General features: G+C 42.8%; 1 protein-coding gene across 1 annotated transcript in view; it reads right to left on the bottom strand.

The window, feature by feature from the left end:
- The window catches only part of LOC143929766 (membrane-spanning 4-domains subfamily A member 8-like), a 100,088-nt gene that overhangs the window by 53,672 nt on the left and 30,172 nt on the right, over positions 1–16,244 (bottom strand). The window contains exons 3-5 of the mRNA XM_077453742.1: positions 12,348–12,643; positions 1,405–1,515; positions 1,260–1,316 (exon numbers count right to left, since the gene is read on the bottom strand). Coding sequence (XP_077309868.1) covers positions 1,260–1,316; positions 1,405–1,515; positions 12,348–12,643 — 464 coding nt within the window. The remainder of the gene's footprint in view (positions 1–1,259; positions 1,317–1,404; positions 1,516–12,347; positions 12,644–16,244) is intronic.

Here is a 16,244-nt window from a genome sequence, read left to right as displayed (position 1 = left end):
TTTTTTTTTTTTATCAAAAATATGTAGAATACGTATCGGCCTAAACTGAGGAAAAAAAATTATGTATTTTTTGGGGATATTTATTATAGCAAAAAGTTAAAAATATAGTTTTTTTTTTTAAATTGTTGATTTTTTTTTTTTGTTTATAACGCAAAAAATAAAAACCGCAGAGGTGATAAATACCACCAAAACATCTATTTGTGGGAAAAAAGGACGTCAATTTTGTTTGGGACCCATGTCTCACGACCACACAATTGTCAGTTAAAGCAACGCAGTGCCGAATCGCAAAAAATGCTCTGGTCGTTGGCCAGCCAAATTCTCCGGGGCTGAAGTGGTTTAAAAATCTCCTGCAAGCAGCATCTTTGGAGCGGTGAAGAAGTGGTATATACACCGCTCCTTCACCGCTCCTGCCCATTCATCGCCTGCATAGCGTTGCAGCAGCGCTTTGCATTGGTTTTAACCCTTTCTTGGCCACTAGCGGCCCACTAGTGGCTGAATGGTGCCGCCGATGCACCCACCGCCCCAGTGTGAAAGGGGCCTTACAAAGAAAATATGCATTAAAGCGGAGGTCCACCCTAAAGTGGAGCTTCCGCTCATTGGAACCCTGGAACCCTCCCCCCCTCCGGCGCCACAATTGGCACCTTTCAGGGGGGAGGGGGGTGCAGGTACCTGTACAGTACAGGTATCTGCACCCACTTCCGGCGTAGATTCTGCAGAAGCTATGCCCCTTTCCGCAGAATCTACGCCCCTTTCCGAAGGTCCCCCGCTGCCTGCTGGGAAACACACGGATCCCAGAGACAGCGGGGACCATCCTTATTGCGCAGCACGACTCGCACATGCGCAGTAGGGAACCGGGAAATGAAGCCGCAAGGCTCCATTTCCTGATTCCCATACCCAAGATGGCGGCGGCAGCACCCGAGAGACGATCGAGAGATCGGCTATGGGTGCCGACATCGCGGGCGCGCTGGGCGGGTAAGTGTCATTATTTTAAAAGTCAGCAGCTGCAGTATTTGTAGCTGCTGGCTTTTAAAAAAAAAAAAAAAAAAACGGCGGACTCCCGCTTTAAGTTCCCTAGGAAATCTGTACCCAACCCTTTGGATCTGGTGTTCATTTTATGGGGGACCATGCAAAAAAATATAGGTGGAGGTCCTCTAAAAATCATCACTAGGCCCTTGGAAAATTTGTTTATAAAAAAATAAAATAAATTAGAATTGAGCCTTAAAGGGATCATTTTGAAAAATTGTTAAAATTGTACATACCCGACAAAGGGATATCTTAGAGTAAGCTGAAAGGGTCATGATTCCTGTAATGATATACTACAAAATAAATACATACATGTAATAATAAACATTTGAGTTATAACATTGAAACTCTAAACCAGTTGAATAAAACTGTGATACTTACAGCCACTGCTGCCCAAAAGGGGTTTCCACTTATCAGAGAAAGTCTGAAAATAGAGAAGATCATGGCAATTCCCATGATCACATTAAATGTGCCCGCACAAATCAGCACCACCTACAGAAAAAAAGGCAATTCTTGTTTTTAGGTAATTCAATATACATCAGGCTCCAGCTAACTTTTGTCACATGTACTCACTTCTATTAAGGGCCGGTTCACACAGCGAGGCGCGGCGAGGCGTCTCCGACTTGCCTCGCCGCGACCTGCGGGGACCTCAGCGGCGACTTGCAGAGGACTTCTGTATAGAAGTCAATGCAAGTCGCCCCCGAAGTCGCCCAGAAGTAGTACAGGAACCTTTTTTCTGAGTCGGAGCGACTCGAGACGCTCCTCTCAGAACGGTTCCATTGTACAGAACGGGGGCGACTTGCGGGAGCGAGGCGAGTCGTGTCGCCTCGCATCGCCTCGCTGTGTGAACCGGCCCTTACCCTCATTAATACTACCCATTACTGTTTCCTTTTAACTCGCCTACATAGGTACATAGGGAGTTATTTACAAAAGGCAAATCTAATTTGCACTGAAAGTGCACTTGGAAGTGCAGTCACTCTAAATCTAAGGGGTAGATCTGAAATGAGTGGAAGCTCTGCTGATTTTATTATCCAATCATGTGCAAGCTAAAATGCTGTTTTTTTATTTTCCTTGCATGTCCCCATTGGATCTACAGCGACTTTACTTCCAAGTGCAATTTCAGCGCAAAGTGGATTTTCCTTTAGTAAATAATCCCCATAGTTATATAGTAGGTGAGGTTGAAAAAAAAGACACAAGTCGATCAAGTCCATCCTATGTGTGTGATTATGGGGGTTATTTACTAAAGCTGGAGAGTGCAAAATCTGAATAGAAACCAATCAGCTTCCAGGTTTTATAGCCAAAGTATAATTGAACAAGTTGAGGTTAGAAGCTGATTGGCTACCATGCACAGCTGCACCAGATCCTGAGTGCACCCGTTTTAGTAAATGTACCCAATTATGTCAGTATTACATTGTATATCCCTGTATGTTGCAGTCGTTCAGGTACTTATCTAATAGTTTTTTGAAACTATCGTAGCTCCCCTCTGAGACCACTGCCTGTGGAAGGGAATTCCACATCTTTGCTGCTCTTACAGTAAAGAAGCCTCTACGTAGTTTAAGGTAAACCACTTTTCTTCTAATTTTAATGAGTGGTCACGTGTCTTGTTAAACTCCCTTCTGCAAAAAAGTTTTATCCCTATTGTGGGGTCACCGGTATGGTATTTATACATTGAAATCATATCCCCTCTCAAGCGTCTCTTCTCCGGAGAGAATAAGTTCAGTGCTTGCAACCTTTCCTCATAACTAATGTCCTCCAGACCATTTATTAGGTTTGTTGCCATTCTTTGTACTCGCTTCATTTCCAGTACATCCTTCTTGAGGACTGGTGCCCAGAACTGGATAGCATGCTCTAGGTACGGCCGGACCAGAGTCTTGTAGAGCGGGAGAATTACTGTTTTATCTCTGGAGGTGATCCCTTTTTAATGCATGCCAATATTCTGTTTGCTTTGCATGTCATTGCTGAGCCTATCATCTACTAGGACCTCCAGGTTCCTTTCCATCCTAGATTCCCCCAGAGGTTCTACCCTCAGTGTATAGATTGCATTCAAATTGTTGCCACCCGAATGTATTATTTTACATTTTTCTACAGTAAACCTCATTTGCCATGTAGTTGCTCACCCCATTAATTTGTTCAGATCTTTTTGCAAGGTTTCCACATCCTGCGGAGAAGTTATTGCCCTGCTTAGCTTAGTATCACCTGCAAATACGGAGATTACTCGCTTCCTAACATATTTTTGATTGTGAAGCTTTACTATCCCATTGTCAGGACTTGGATCACATGCTGGTGGCACTGTGTCTCCAGTGTCCACCAGCAGGTGTCTCACAGCAGCCAGCAGACCCCATTAATCAGTTTCCACCTGATGCTGGCTACTGGGAGAGTATTTATGTCCTCTCTTACTAAGTGCCTCTCACTCCAGTGTTTTGTTGCTTCCAGATTTTGTTTGCCTAGATCCTGCTCTTGCTTTTTGCCCTGTACCCTGTACCCTGCCTTATACCTCTTGTTGCTGATCCCAATGTTGTTTCCCCCTTCCCATCTGCTCCCTGCACCTCCCAGTTTTCCCCTACTTTTCGGTGTTCCCTATTTGATATGTAGTGTATATAGTTAGTTGTTAGGCTTCTGTTTGTTAGTTATTAGTCAGGTATTCTGCCACTGGGTGTTTGGTTCACTTGTAATTTCATGTTTGCTGTGAGCTGGTGTTTGCATGGACTTTAGTAACACTTTAATTTTGATTTATTTGCAGTGAAACAAACTCAAAAAATGTTTTTAATTAAAATAACAAACATGCTTTACTCACCTGCTCTGTGCAGTGGTATTGCACAGAGCGGCCCTGATCCTCCTCTTCCCAGGTCCCTTGGCAGCGCTCCTGGCTCCTCCTCTTCTTTGTGTGTCCCCATAGTAAGCCATTTGCTATGGAGTCACACACAGTGTCTGTGTGCTCTAAGGCTGTGTGTCTATGGAGCCATGCTTCATAGACTTACACAGCGGGACCTCTTTAAAAGGGTAAGTTCCCCTTTGTTAACTTTTTTTTTTTATAAATTCCAGCTCCTCTATGTACCAATATAGCATTCATGTACTTGTTTTACATAGTGTATGGCCATCTTTATACAAGTACATAGGAGGGAGTGGACAGAAACACCCAGCTGTCAAGCCTCGTTCACATCTCTACATCTCTTTAGCAAGGGGGAAGGCGTTTTGGAGCATGTTCTCTCATTACAGATAGGGCAGCTCATCCACCTGAATGGACTGCTCTACACACAGCAATCACCCCAAAAAGCTTAAAAACTTTTTTTTAGAGCAGAGCTTGATGCGTTTTTTACTGTGATTTTTGGTGCAGCGCATTTCTGAAATGCAAAGAAATGTGAATGGAGTATAATTGTTCTTGTGTTATCGCACCAGTTTCACTTTCAGGCCCCATTCACACCACATCAAATTGTATAGTGTATGGCTATCTTTATACACCTAAATTACTAGTTGCGCTTTCAGTGCCATTATTAAAGGCACACCAAACATAGAAGCAAACACACATTTTGCCATGTGAAAAAAACTAGTGGCAAATGCTGCAAAGCGCCCAGTAAAAAACACACGACCCACAAAATGTCCCATTAACCACAAGTAGTGCAGCCAATTGAAATCAACAGACTGCCCTATGCGTGTAGCCAGAAAAACAAACCACAAAACGTTCGCTCCCACTATGATAGATGAAAAATCACAGTAAAAAACGCACCAAGCTCCGCTCTAAAAAAAAAAAAATCTGACGCTTCTTTGGGGCGATTGCTGCATGCACGGCAGCCTATTCAGGCCGATGGGCTGCCCTATGTGTGATGAGTGAAAATGCTCCAAACGTCCTTAAAGAGGCTGTAAACCTCTGAAAAAACAAACCCTGCAAGACGAAGGCATAATGAGCTAGTATGCATCGCATGCTAGCTCATTATGAAATACTTATCTCAGAGTAATGCCCTGAATCGGCACTCTGAGTACACAGCCGACCTCTTCCACTGGAGTTACCTTCGGGTTCGCGGCTCCAGCACTGTGATTGGCTGGAGCCACAATGTTGTCACTACTGTGCATGAATCTTAGTACATGAACCTGTTTATTACAATAAAGTTTAAATGCAGCTCTTTGTATTTTAGTTAACGCTGTCCCTTCTGGTTCTGGATTCTATAGTTAGTTTTAGCTCAGGGCTCAATAACCAGCATAGGCTAGAGCCAGCTTAGGCATTCGGCCCATTAGGTAGTTAGAGGTTCGGTTTTACATTAGATTCAAAGCTACTAGGGGCTAAGACATAGAGTAAATAGGCTGACTACGTTTTAGTGCCACACCTCCATTTCTGCTGGTGAGAAGCTTTGTTCCAGACTGGTTGGACAATGGCTAGATGATCACCTCATCATTGCTGATCTTGTCATCAGGTCTTTGACACCTAGATGGGTGTCACATTACAGCCCTCCTCAGGGAACCCTGCACCTGAACTTTGCTGCAACTTTCATCTGGAAATATCTTGATTAATAAATATATATACCCAAGTACAGTGGTGTGAAAAAGTGTTTGCCCCTTTCCTCATTTCCTGTTCCTTTGCATGTTTGTCACACTTAAGTGTTTCGGAACATCAAACCAATTTAAACAATAGTCAAGGACAACACAAGTAAACACAAAATGCAATTTGTAAATGAAGGTGTTTATTATTAAAGGTGAAAAAAAATCCAAACCATCATGGCCCTGTGTGAAAAAGTGATTGCCCCCCTTGTTAAAACATACTATAACTGTGGTTGTCCACACCTGAGTTCAATTTCTATAGCCACACCCAGGCCTGATTATTGCCACACCTGTTCACAATCAAGGCATCACTTCAATAGGAGCTGCTTGACACAGTAAGGTCCACCAGAAGATCCTTAAAAGCTACATATCATGCCGAGACCCAAAGAAATTCAGGAACAATTGAGAAAGAAAGTAATTGAGATCTATCAGTCTGGAAAGGGTTATAAAGCCATTTCCAAAGCTTTGGGAATCCAGCGAACCACAGTGAGAGCCATTATCCACAAATGGCGAAGACATGGAACAGTGGTGAACCTTCCCAGGAGTGGCCGGCCGCCCAAAATTACCCCAAGAGCGCAGCGACGACTCATCCAAGAGGTCACAAAAGACCCCACAACAACGTCCAAGGAACTGCAGGCCTCACTTGCCTCAGTTAAGGTCAGCGTTCATGCCTCCACCATCAGGAAAAGACTGGGCAAAAATGGCCTGCATGGCAGAGTTCCAAGGAGAAAACCACTGCTGAGCAAAAAGAACATCAAAGCTCGTCTCAATTTCTCCACAACACATCTTGATGATCCCCAAGACTTTTGGGACAACATTCTGTGGACCGATGAGACAAAAGTGGAACTCTTTGGAAGGTGTGTGTCCAAGTATATCTGGCGTAGAAGGAACACTGCATTTCATAAAAGGAACATTATGCCAACAGTAAAATATGGTGGTGGTAGTGTGATGGTCTGGGGCTGTTTTGCTGCTTCAGGACCTGGAAGACTTGCCGTGATAAAAGGAACTATGAATTCTGCTGTCTACCAAGAGATCCTGAAGGAGAATGTCCGACCATCTGTTCGTGTACTCAAGCTGAAACGAACTTGGGTTCTGCAGCAGGACAATGATCCTAAACACACCAGCAAGTCAACCACCGAATGGCTGAAGAAAAACAAAATGAAGACTTTGGAGTGGCCTAGCCAAAGTCCTGACCTGAATCCTATTGAGATGTTGCGGTATGACCTTAAAAAGGCCGTTCATGCTCGAAAACCCTCTAATGTAACTGAATTAGGACAATTCTGCAAAGATGAGTGGGCCAAATTTCCTCCAGGACGCTGTAAAAGCCTCATTGCACGTTATCGCAAACGCTTGGTTGCAGTTGTTGCTGCTAAGGGTGGCCCAACCAGTTATTAGGTTTAGGGGGCAATCACTTTTTCACACAGGGCCATGATGGTTTGGAATTTTTTTCACCTTTAATAATAAACACCTTCATTTACAAATTGCATTTTGTGTTTACTTGTGTTGTCCTTGACTATTGTTTAAATTGGTTTGATGTTCCGAAACACTTAAGTGTGACAAACATGCAAAGGAACAGGAAATGAGGAAGGGGGCAAACACTTTTTCACACCACTGTATATGTGCACAATTCCTCCAGGACTGTTGGGTCCTTTTAAAGATAACACCTGTTTAATACAAGGACATACAATTGTACAATTCAATGTACAATCTTTTCTTATATAAGGCTTGTATTATTATCATACTGGTGTGCATAGACAGCACATTGAGGGGAAAAAGTATTTGATAATTTTTTTGTTAGTGGGTAAACAAACAAAACCAGCATGGGATCCGTCTATAATTTTAATGTTATTCTGTCTCTCACTGTTAAAACAAACCTACCATCAAAAATATCCAGAAAAAACACATTTAAAAAAAGTTATATTAATTAATTTGCATTTATTTTAATTATTTTATTTATTTATTTTATTTTAATCTTGCATTTCAAGATTTCTGGCTCCCAGGTGTGTTCTATACAGGTAACAAGCTGAGATTAGGCGCATTCTCTTAAAGGGAGTGCTCCTAATCTCAGCTTGCTACCTGCATAAAAGACACCTGCGCACAGAAGCAATCAATCAGATTACAATCTCTCCACCATGGCCAAGACCAAAGAGCTGTCTAAGGGACAAGATTGTAGACCTACACAAGGTTGGAATGGACTACAAGATCATCGCCAAGTAGCTTGGTAAGATGGTGACAACAGTTGGTGTGATTATTAGCAAATGGAAGAAACACAAAATAACCGTCAATCTCCCTGGGTCTGGGGCCCTATGCAAGATCTCACCTCGTGGAGTTCCAATGATCATGAGAATAGTGTCGAATTAGCCCAGAACTACACGGGAGAAGCTTGTCAATGATCTCAAGGCAGCTGGGACCATATTCACCAAGAAAACAATTGGTAACACACTATGCCATGAAGTACTGAAACCCTGCAGCGCCCACAAGGTCCCTCTGCTCAAGAATGTGCATGTACAGGCCTGTCTGAAGCTTGCTAATGAACATTTGAATGAATCAGAGAAGAACTGGGAGGAAGTGTTGTGGTCCGGTGGGACCAAAATCAAGCCCTTTGGCATCAACTCAACTCGCCGTGTTTGGAGGAGGAGGGATGCTGTCTATGACCCCAAGAACACCATCCCCACCGTCAAACATGGAGGTGGAAACATTATGCTTTAGGGATGTTTTTCTGCTAAGGGGACAGGACAACTTCACCACATAAAGGGGACAAAGGACAGGGCAATATACCATGAAATCTTGGGTAAAAACCTCCTTCCCCCAGCCAAGGCATAATAAATGGATCATGTATGGGTCTTTCAGCATGACAATGATGCAGAACACATGGCCAAGGCAACAAATGAGTGGCTCAAGAAGAAACGAATTAAGGTCCTGGAGTGGCCTAGCCAGTCTCCAGACCTTAATCCCATAGAAAATATGTGGAGGGAGCTGAAGGTTCAAGTTACCAAACATCAGCCTCAAAACCTTAATGACTTGGAGAGGATCTGCAAAGAGGATTGGGACAAAATCCTTCCGGAGATGTGTGCAAACCTGGTGGCCAACTACAAGAAACAGCTGACCTCTGTAATTGCCAACAAGTGTTTTGCCAGCAAGTACTAAGTCATGTTTTGTGAACAGGTCAAATACTTATTTCACACATTAAAATGCAAATCAATTTATAATTTTTTTGAAATGTGTTTTTCTAGATATTTTTGTTGTTATTCTGTATCTACTGTTAAAATAAACCTATTCAAATTATAGACTGATCATTTCTTTGTCAGTGGGCAAATGTACAAAATCAGCAGGGGGTCAAATACTTTTTTCCATCAATGTATATACAGTACTCCTGGTTAATACTATATGCTGGCTACTCTCTGCCCAATTACCTTAATTAGATTACTGGTTGTTGATTCTGCAGAAAGAGAATCCCATTTGCTCTAGAAGCCCTATTCTTGGTGGACGAGTTCTTGTTGGAAAAAAATATTTTAAGCAACAGACAGCATGGATTCATGAAGGACAGAAATTGTCAAACAAACCTGATTTCTTTTTATGAGGAGGTAAGTAAAACCTTGGACAGAGGGGTGGCTGTGGACGTGGTATACCTGGACTTTGCAAAAGCGTTTGACACAGTTCCTCACACATGGCTCATGTGTAAAGGTAAAATCTACAGGCCTGGAAAGATCAATTTGTATATATATAAAACTGGCTAAAAGACAGAGTAGTGGTTAATGACTCATACTCTGAATGGTCTAAGGTTATCAGTGGTGTACCCCAAGGTTCAGTGCTGGAACCCTTACTTTTTAATATCTTTTATAAATGATATAGGGTCTGAGATTAAAAGTAAAATTTCTGTCTTTGCAGATGAAACTAAGACATGCAGTGGAATAACGTCCTTACAGGATGTCTCCAACGTACAAGCCAACCATAATGCACTGTCTAATTGGGCAACTAAATGGCAAATTAGGTTTAATGTTGATAAAGGTAAAGTTATGCACTTAGGGGCTAAGATTATGCATGCATCATACATACTGGGGGTGTTCAACTGGGAGAATCAATGGTGGAGAAGGATCTGAGGTTTTGGTAGATTATAAGCTCAATAATAGCATGCAATGTCAAGCTGCGGTTTCCATAGCGAGCAAAGTCAGTTTTTGTATTAGGAGAGGTATTCACTCCAGAGAGAGAGATATAATTTTGTCCCTGTAAAAATCATTAGTAAGACCTTATCTGGAATATGCAGTTCAGTTTTGGGCACCACTTCTCAAAAAGGATATCAGGGAACTGGAGAAAGTGCAGAGAAGGGCAACTAAACTGACACTGTTCACCTGATTTGGATGTAAATACCCTCAAATTAAAGCTCAAAGTCTGCAGTTAAAGCAAATCTTGTTCGTTTCATTTCAAATGCATTGTGGTGGTGTATAGACCCAAAAAGATTAGAATTGTGTCGATGTCCCAATATTTATGGACCTGAATATATATATATATATATATATATATATATATCTCATTTTTTGGTTGAACTAGATGGACGTGTGTCTGACTAACTATGTAACTTTATTGTTAATCCCACTTTTCCACTTGAAGGTTCTGGTTTGCTTAAATGCAATATCCTTTTAGGTGAGGTGAGGGCCATTTCTCACCCTACAAAGGTTTAAACCAGCTTCCTAATTTCAATAAATTCCTTTTGTATCTAATTTACCCTGTATACAGACATAATACTGTATTGGCATCCCATCTTTGTATCCCTTTTTATTCATCTCAAGAATGTTGGCTTATGCAGCTAAACACTGGCTGGTGCCATTAGTTTGTTGTTAACCAGTATTGCCAAGTCTTATGCCCTGTACACATGGTCGGTAAATTCTGACGGAAAAGGTCCGATCAGATTATATTGTCGGATAAATCCGATTGTGTGTGGGCTCTATCTGACTTTTTCTGTTGGAAATTCCTGACGGAAAAAATTTGAGAGCAGGATCTCAAATTTTCCGACAAAAAAATCCGATCAGACCTTTTCCGATCATTTGTAGAGAATTCCGATCGGATAAAGTGCCACGCCTGCTCAGATCAAATTACGAGATCAAAGCTATTGGATACTAGCCTCAACGTAGTCCTGTCGCAACGAACAAATGAACGTCATCACGTTCCGAACGATCGGATTTTCCGACAACTTTGTCCAACCATGTGTATGCAACACCAGTTTAGGACAAAATCCGTCGGAAAAAATCCGACAGATTTTGTGGTCAGAATGTCCGACCGTGTGTACAGGGCATTACTCTGGTTCTGTTTTCCCCTTCTTTATTTAAGAATGCACTGACCACTCACCTCTTTCACCAATTATTTTTTAGTGCACTTTTTTGTCATTTAACACATATTTTCACTTTCGTGGTTCACATTTTATTTTCTCTTACACACATGTTCTATCTTTTTAGTGTGTGGGCATTATTGTGCACTATTCCCTTTTTCCACGCATGTTAGAGGGTTCCCTGGTATATTATTTTTTTTTTTTTCCATGCTGAATACCTGTAGATACATTTAGGTATTTTATAAACAAATATTTTAGCCGGGTTGCCTGCTCATTCAATTATTGAGCAGGCAGTGCTAATTGCACATTCACATTGAATTTCGCTACAGGTGCGTCCCTCCAACCCCTTGGTTGCCGTTGCTTGCACTCCCTCCTGTGGAGCATATTGGAGAGAAGTGGGTATAATTATTCTTTAAGCATCTACGCAAAAATGACTGCAAATGGCAGCAAAAAGGTTTAAAGCATTAAGTTTTTTCCTCTCATGCCCTGTACACACGGTCGGACATTCCGATGACAAAATCCATCAGAATTTTTCAGACGGATTTTGGCCCAAACTTGTCTTGCATACACACGGTTGCACAAAGTTGTCGGAAAATCCAAGCGTTCAGAACGTGGTGACATAGAACGTGTACGGCAGGACTATAAAGAGGGCAGTAGCCAATAGCTTTCGTCTCGTAATTTATTCTGAGCATGCGTGGCACTTTGTCCGTTGGAATTGTCTACATACCATTGGAATTTAAACGATCAAACTTTGTGTAGAAATTGCGAAGGAAAACGTCAGATGGTGCCCACACATGATCGGATTTTCCGACAACAAGATCCGATCGCACATTTTCCGTCGGAAAGTCTGACCGTGTGTACAGGGCATTAGAGTGATAAACAGGCATTTTTATGGCAAGATGGCATTATCAAATGTCTAAAAGAAATATAATTAACCTTTTTAAAACATTGCAGTACTGAAGCTGGATTTCGCCTGCATCTTTTTTTAGGCAGTGCTGGAGGTGATGGGAGGGAGTAAAGCTTTTATATAACTTCACTAAGCTTCAGCAAATAGAGAGAAGTGCTGTTAATCTAAAGGGCTGTGGGCAACCCTAGGAATGCTATCACTGGTGTCAACATCTAAGCAGCTTCTGGAGCAACAAAGGTGACAACACTGCAATGATTTCACAGCAGAAGGAAAAGAGTTTCACCCTATCAATTGTTCTACTGGCAGGGTCAATAGGTATTTACAGAATGTTGCAGGGCTATTGAGAAAAAGAGAGTCTAGTGTTACTGTGATAGGCAGCCTTCATTACATTCAGTATGTAAATTTATAGTTTGCCCATTGTATTTTGAATGAGGGCCATTGTCAGATAAAATCTCAACCTATAATTATTAATTCATCCTTATACACACTCTTTAACTGCAATCAGAGCAAAGTAGAGTATAGAATAATATAAGTTGGTCTCTTCATGAAGACTTTAGTACTTACACCCAGTGCAAAAGGCTTCCCTTTCAGAAAGGTCTGATGAAAAGTGGTTGAAAGTGGAATTTGTGGCAAAGGAACATTGATATTCCATTGTGGAGAGGCAGCAAACATATTCACTGTGGGAGGACCTTGAGGGACGTTATACACACTGGACTCTGGTTGGACGATCTCCATGGGATTTGGAATTGAAGTGCTCAGAACGGGTTCATGAGATGAGATGTTGGTTGGCACAGCCTCATAACTGAATACACTGTCTGAAATTGGTGAAGTCATAATGAAGGGGAAATGTCTTGACAACTCTGGAAATGTACAAAGGACCACAGTTAGCCTAACAATCCAAACACAGCTAAAGCAATCTCTCTAATGTGAAAAGAAAAGGAGGCTGCACACCACCAAAAACGATCCGGTGTAAGTTGTTCCAAAAAAAGTCAAATGGCAGCCACCAAGACAAATACACAGGACGCAGGAGAGGTGATGTGGTTCATACTGTCAAAAGTGCTTCTTCAAAACCCATAACAATCTAAACACAGCTAAAGCAATCTGTCTAATGTAACACCAATAAGCCAATCCTCTGTATACAGTACATGGTTGTTGGTAAAAAGGAACTACTGTAAATTGTTTCAGTTAAAATAGACAAAATGGAATATGAACAGATTAGCTTGACATTAATAAAAACTGTTCAAGCACAGAGTAAATATTTCAGCAGCTACTGTATCATACAGATTTGCATTCTTGGTTCTTGTTAACAATCATTCAACATATATCGTTGGTCTAAAAGCTGACCCTGCACCACTTGTAGAAAAAAAAAAACACTGAAGTGATAAATGTCCCCCTAAATTAAGAAGAATAAATATACTTACAAGGCCATCAAATCCAGCATTTCCCCTTATAGCGTACGTCTCATTCCTCTCTACAATTATTTTCTCTATTATGGGGACCCGTTGTCTCTTCTAAATACTTGCAGTCAGCCCCCTGTTGACACGGTGCAAGATCTTGCACATGTGCAGTCTTTTTTTATTCTTTCTCCTAGCTGAGAGAGATATCAAGTAAATCTGTTTGTGAACCTGTTGCCTCCTGGGATGTGTGACATGAGTATCACGGAAAACTCCAGGAGGAGACTGACATGTCATATTTACCTGGGTGACAGTCACGGAACGGGATGGGTGCAAACAAAAGGAAAAAAAAGGGGGGTAAATAGAGGTAAGAAATAAAAGTTGTTTTTTTAATATTGTGGAGTGTGTTGAATTTAACCACTTGCTTACTGGGCACTTAAACCCCCCTCAGTCCCAGACCAATTTTCAGCTTTCAGCGCTGATGCACTTTGAGTGACAATTACGCGGTCATACAACACTGTACCCAAATGAATTTTTTATCATTTTTTTCCCACAAATAGAGCTTTCTTTTGGTGGTATTTAGTTACAGCTCGGAGTTTTATTTTTTGCTAAACAAACAAAAAAAGATGCAAAAAAAATAAAAAAAAAATCATGTTTTAATAGTTTGTTATAAAATTTTGCAAACGGGTCATTTTTCTCCTTCATTGAAGTGCGCTGATTAGGCGGCACTGATAGGCTGCATTGGTGGGCACTGATGGGCTGCATTGGTGGGCACTGATGGGCTGCATTGGTGGGCACTGATAGGCTGCACTGGTGGGCACTGATAGGCATAGTTAAGGCGGCACTAATAGGCACAGATAAGGCGGCACCGATGGGCACAGATAAGGCGGCACTGATGGGCAAAGATGGGCACAGATAAGATGGCACGGATGGGTGGCACGGATAAGTGGCACGGATGGGTGGCACGGATGGGCACTGATAGGTACCACAGATAGGTGGGACTGATGGGCACTGATAGGTGGCACTGATAGGTGGCTCTGATAGGTGGCACTGCTGGGCACTGATGGGCGGCACTGCTGGGCACTGATGGGCGGCACTGCTGGGCACTGATGGGCGGCACTGGGGTGCAGCACCTGAGGCAGATTTTGGGTGGCACTGTGGGTGGCACTGCTGGGTGGCACTGTGGGTGGCACTGTGGGCACTGCTGGGTGGCACTGTGGGCACTGCTGGGTGGCACTGTGGGCACTATGGGCACTGCTGGGTGGCACTGACAGGGGGGCACTTACTTTATTTCAGGATGGCACTGCGGGTGGCAGGTGGGCACTGGCAGGGGGCAGGTGTCCTTTTAAATTGCTGGCCGTGATCGGGACTGATGTCCCGAACACGGCCGCCGGCGATCGGCTTTTTTTTTTTCTCCTCGCGCTGTCAGCGCGAGGAGGAATACTAGCCGATTACCGGCTCCGTTTTATCACATGATCAGCTGTCATTGGCTGACAGCTGATCACGTGATAAGGGGTCGGGATCGACCCCTTACACGGATCGGTGATCAGGCGAGTCTCACGGACTCGCCGATCACAGAGCGCGCCGCGCGCGCCCCTCAGGGGGCGCGCAGGCCGCTCGTAACCGGGACTACGTCAATAGACGTAGTCCCGAAAATGTGGGTCCGCGCTATTGCCGTCATTTTGCAATAGCGCGGATCCCAAGTGGTTAAATGGGTAATTGTTTTAAGTAAAATGTCTCCCACCCATTAAAAACGTTTAACCTGTTCAGATCCGCACTATAGCCCAATGACGGCTACAGGGCGGACCTTCTTTGCCGGAAGTACGTCTATTAACGTCGACCTGTGCCTGAGCAGTCTGCGCGCACCCTGTGATCTGCAAGTCTATGAGACTGACTGGATCACAGATCAGAGTAAGGGGTCGATCTCGACCTCTTGCCACGTGATCAGCTGTCAGCCAGCTGATCATGTGATGTAAACAGAGCCGGTAATGCCAGCGTGAGGAGAAAAAAAAAGCTGATCACTGGCGGCCGTGAGAGGGATATCAGTCCTGATCACGGAGAGCTGCCACCAGCTCCTTCTTGTCCACCTGTGCCACCTGCCAGTTCCACCAACAGTGCCGCCTACCAGTGGCCATCAGTGCCATCAATCAGTGGTGCCTATCAGTGTCACCCATCAGGACCCATCAATGCCATCTTATCAGTGGTACCTATCAGTGTCACCCATCAGGACCCATCAATGTCAATGCCATCTTATCAGTGGTACCTATCAGTGCCCTCTTATCAGTGGCCATCAGTGCCACATTAAGTGTGCCTATCAGTGCCCACCAGTGCCGCCTCATCAGTGCATATCAATGAATGATAAAAATTACCTGTTTGCAAAATTGTATAACAAACTCTGAAATATGATTTAAATTTTTATTTTTTTATTTTACAGGTTTGTTTAGCAACAAATAAAAACCCCAGTAGTGATTAAATACCACCAAAAGAAAGCTCTATTTGTGTAAAAAAAATAGTAAACCGTAAAATTGAATTTTCATACAATGACAATAGCAGCCTTTTATTATAAATAACAAGACATTACAAACGGTTTACAAAATGACATTCAACATTATCAAAACAGAACAACAAAAATATAAGTAACTGACCTCCTTATAGGTCAAAGAACTTTGTAACAGATACAGCCTTTTTTTTCAATTATATGTGCCTTCTAACTTCCACATCAATGCCCAAACCTCCAGCGGCTCCTACACTGCCTTCGGGACAATTTACTACCAAGATACCTAACCATTACCCCATTAATGACCTAACCTAATTAGGGAGGTATGAGAGATAATAGACATTGCACCACTAGCTCAATAAGTGGAGAGAAATGTGAATGTCATCAGGTTGGAACTCCTAAGCCTCACCCGTTTGTTGCATGACTAAGCCCCCCAATGGATGGGGCAAAATGCTTTAGCTGGCCGTGGCTTGGGAGGAGTTCAAGGCTGAGGCAGTTCACATTCTTCTCCACCTGTTGAGTTAGTGGTGTGCAGTAAAGCCCGCATCCTTTCATTTCTGTGAGACACCA

The sequence above is a fragment of the Lithobates pipiens genome, unplaced genomic scaffold (assembly GCF_037356315.1).
Source record: "Lithobates pipiens isolate NorthernLeopardFrog02 unplaced genomic scaffold, aLitPip1_a1.2 Scaffold_25, whole genome shotgun sequence".
NCBI lineage: Eukaryota > Metazoa > Chordata > Amphibia > Anura > Ranidae > Lithobates > Lithobates pipiens.
This window is presented reverse-complemented; position numbering and strand designations above follow the sequence as displayed.